This window comes from Suricata suricatta, chromosome 5 (assembly GCF_006229205.1).
Source record: "Suricata suricatta isolate VVHF042 chromosome 5, meerkat_22Aug2017_6uvM2_HiC, whole genome shotgun sequence".
Lineage (NCBI taxonomy): Eukaryota > Metazoa > Chordata > Mammalia > Carnivora > Herpestidae > Suricata > Suricata suricatta.
The window spans coordinates 26,965,969-26,969,848 of NC_043704.1; the positions used below are offsets into that span (position 1 = coordinate 26,965,969).

The 3,880-nt window shown below is 46.6% G+C and overlaps 1 protein-coding gene across 1 annotated transcript in view; it reads left to right on the forward strand.

Moving 5' to 3' along the window:
* The first annotated feature begins 6 nt into the window (after positions 1-6).
* The window catches only part of BTG3 (BTG anti-proliferation factor 3), a 21,501-nt gene continuing 17,627 nt past the window's right edge, over positions 7-3,880 (forward strand). Inside the window, exons 1-2 of the mRNA XM_029939120.1 lie at positions 7-177; positions 3,551-3,729. Of these exons, the coding sequence (XP_029794980.1) occupies positions 3,557-3,729 (173 nt within the window). The 5' untranslated portion in view covers positions 7-177; positions 3,551-3,556. The remainder of the gene's footprint in view (positions 178-3,550; positions 3,730-3,880) is intronic.

Sequence of the window (3,880 nt, forward strand, 5' to 3'; positions counted from 1 at the left end):
GTCCGCCCGCCCTCTCAGCGCGCGCTCGGCCGCCCGACGACGCGAGAGCCACACGCTCCGGACTAGGCTCGCTGCGGTCGCTGCCGCCAAGCGCCGGCCCGCTGAGGCGGCGCCCTCGGTTCCCGGCCCGGAGACGGTCAGGGTCGCCAAATCTGCGGCCCCAGGGCGGCGGCGTTGGTAAGGAGACCGGGCCGGGGGGAGGCGGACATGGTGGAGCGGAGGGCGCTGGGAGGAGGGTGGTCCCGGCGACCTGAGGCCACGTCGAAGGCTCGCGGCGGGCGGCGCGCGGGGGAAGGGGGAGGAGTGTGGGATCGAACCGGTTTGCATCGGCCCTGCTCGGCGCGAAGGAAGGACTGTGGGCCGAAGGGGGCGGCCCGAGAGGGTTTCCGCGCGACCCTCGGCGGCACGGGGACGGAGGAGACGCCGCCTCGAGGCTCCTGCCACGTTTCCACCGCGCCTTCCCCTCCGCGTGGAGTGGGCGACGGCCTTCCTATTTCCCACCCCCCTTCCGCGTCCGTGCGTTTTCCCGAGCCGGGAACCCGGCTTGCTTTTCTGGGGGTCGCGCCCGAGGGGAGCCCCGTCCTGGAACCCAGGGCCCCCCCGGAGGCTGGAACCTGGCCGGGGGCCGCGGACCGGCGGGCGAACGGGAAGACGCACCCCGCGAGGCTGTTGGGGGGGAGGGGGCAGGAAGGGAACGGGGCTCCAGGGCCCTTCCCCCCCCTTAACTCGGGGAAAACCGCGATTGCAGAAGTTGGACGCTCTCGCAGGCCGTTCTCTCCAGAGTGGGCGGAGATGTTTGCTGCCTACTCACCTAGCACTCTTAAACCCCGAGCGGGAGTGCCGAGCAGCAGGTTTTGATGGCTTCAGGGGTCCGATCCGGCCCCGTGGGAAATCCTGCCTCTCCTCCGCGGCCGGAGCCCGCTTCGTAACGCCGCGGAGGCTGGTCGAGGGCTCCTCACCCCCACGGCCGGGATCCCTGCTGCCTCAACCTGGGGAACGTCTAGCAGGAGTATTTGTGTCTAGAAACGGTTGCGATTAGCCTTTCGTTACAACACAGGGAAAAAGTACAAAGTTAGAAACTGCTGGAAGGCTGAGCTTGGGTTTCCTCTGGATTTTGTGCATGCCGCTGCGAGCGGAGGAGCCTGTGGAACAAAGTAGAACTTGAGGAGCCGCCGCCGCGGTGGCGACGTCCCGGGATGACGTCACCGTGCGATATTTAAAATGGGAGCTTCTCGCTCGCAGTGTGGGTGGAGGAATTACGGCTACTTAGGACGCCTTTGGTCTTATTGGACCTGCTTGCTTTCTAGTTTCTCTTTTTCTGACTTTATAACTCCCTCTTTTACCTTTTGGTACTCCCAGAATTCTGATTGGTGGGAGTGGGTTAATTTTTCTGCTATTCCAGGCATCATTCCTTCAAACTGAAAAAAAAAAAAGTAATTACATATGACTCATCCTGTGTTACAACCAATAGCAACCACCAAGTGGTTCTTTCCTTCCTTTATTTTTTTTGTGATTTTTGATAGGAAACATAACAAAACAAAAACGAGAACAAATCTCTAAACTCAGATATGTAGAACATAGTAGATTTAATGAATGAGGAGAATGATCTAGCTAAGGCTTCAGTGCTTTTTCTTAGTGTGGTTCCTTGTTTTCTTTGGTGAGATGTAAGCTAATGTAGTTCCATCAGCAAGCAACTTTCATCCCAACCCGTATATTAAATTGGAGTGGGTTGTCTTTTCCATCATAACATGGTGGCATATAAATACAGCCTAATAAAGCAGAAATGGCTCGACATTATTTAGGGGGATGCCTCTCGCAGCAGTTGCAGAAGGCAGGAATTGTGTGCACCTGCACACTTTTGTATGCAACCCAGTACCTGTTGTCTGGTAGCTGGCATTCTAGGGTTCCAGGAGGAAGGTTTGGGTGTCTTCCCATCCAAGATCAGAGTGGGTATGGCTGCCAGCGCACTTCTCAGATAACTGTAGAATTTCTTTCACAGTGAGATCCCTTGTTTGAATTTGCACAAGGAATAAAGGAATCATATTATGAAGAGAGACTTTAAGAGGTTTGAGAAAACGAATGTGTGAGAACACAAAAACTGTCAGCTAGGTTAGTTGGTTTTTATACTAAATATAGCAGACACTGTATGTTTTTAATAATTGGCTTTGCAAAGGGCGATATTGCTTAGTAAATGCAGCATGTGAATAACTCCAAGGTACTTACAGCAGCCAAATGAATGAGCTCATCGTGTAAAGCCAGAATATACATCGAAACAATCCCAGGACAAGGTTTTTGCCTTTATGGATTAATCAATGATAAATCATATCTGCCATTTAAAGAGTCTTTCTTGAGGTGGTTCCAGAATGCAGCTAAATCTCTGATTATTTCTTTTAGTTTGATTTTTCTGTGGATGACCCTGAATTTCTGCTCTCTTAAATATGTTTTGATAGAGCCCCTATTTTTGGCCACATTTTTTAGGTAAATATATTTCTGTTCCTGAAAGAACACTTATAGAAACTCATTGCTGAATTTTTTTCTTTACATGTAAGGCACGTATCAGATAGAATTCACAGAGCATACAACATACACATTTAAAATCTACAGATAATTAGTTTTAGTATATTCACAAAGGTGTGCAGCCATCACCACAATCAGTTTAAGACGTTTTCTTCACCCTACAAGGAAACCCTGTATTCATGCACATCTCTTTTCCCCCATCATCACTCTTGCCCCTAGGCCACCAACCTACTTTTCTCTCTGTATAGATTTGCATATTCTGGAAAATTCCTATAAATGAAGTCATAATATTTGGTCTCTCGTAACTGCCTTCTTTCCCTTAACACGGGGTGTTTGAGGTTTACCTATGTTGTAGCATGTATCAGTATATCATATCATTCTTCTTTTTGTTGCTGAATAATACTCCATTGCATGTATATACCACATTTATTTGTCCCATCACTTGACAGATGTCCCATCGGTTTAACATTTGGGTGCTTTCATCCTTGGGCTGTTACGAATAATGCTAATATTGACACTTGTGTATACGTTTCTGTGTAGAAGTATATTTTCATCTCTTTGGGGTATATATAGCTTTTGAGTGTAGAATTGATTGGTTTTATGGTAATTGTCTTAATGTTTTTAGGAATTGCCACTGTTTTCTATAGTAGCTATACAATACTGGTTTTCAAAGTGGACTTGTGTTTTAAAGTTCAACTTACTTCACAGAATTTTAAACTTAAATTATTGTAGCTAAATATTGACAAATTTAGTAAAAAGTATATAATATCTCTGATTTTATTTTAGCTAACAGGAGCAATTTGGTATGCTGTCTTTACTGAACTTCACAAAGCTAAGTGATAAGATTCCTAGACAGTATTATAATAAGGTATTTATGGTATAAATTAGTGATTTTTTTTGTTCCCTATTCCGGATCTGAGTCAATGAAACAGCAGATAAATGAAGGGAAGTTGTGGAGCGGGGTTATTTGCAGAGCTTTATCTTCCAGTTTATATGTTTCCATTTTTTGAGAAAAACTGTTTTATCTTTGCAGGGAAAGATGAAGAACGAAATTGCTGCTGTTGTCTTCTTTTTCACAAGGCTAGTTCGAAAACATGATAAATTGAAAAAAGAGGCCGTTGAGAGGTTTGCTGAGAAATTGACTCTTATACTTCAAGAAAAATATAAAAATCACTGGTATCCAGAAAAACCATCAAAAGGACAGGCCTACAGGTAAAGGATTAGATTGGACCGTTGGAATGGACTGAGTGGAGAGCCTGATAGCACCTGAAATGAGAGCAAGGCCAGAGAACTGAAGGGGGTCCAGTCCATTTTTTTCACAGTTTATCTTCAAAATGCAGAACTCTAAGATGACTTTTTTTTT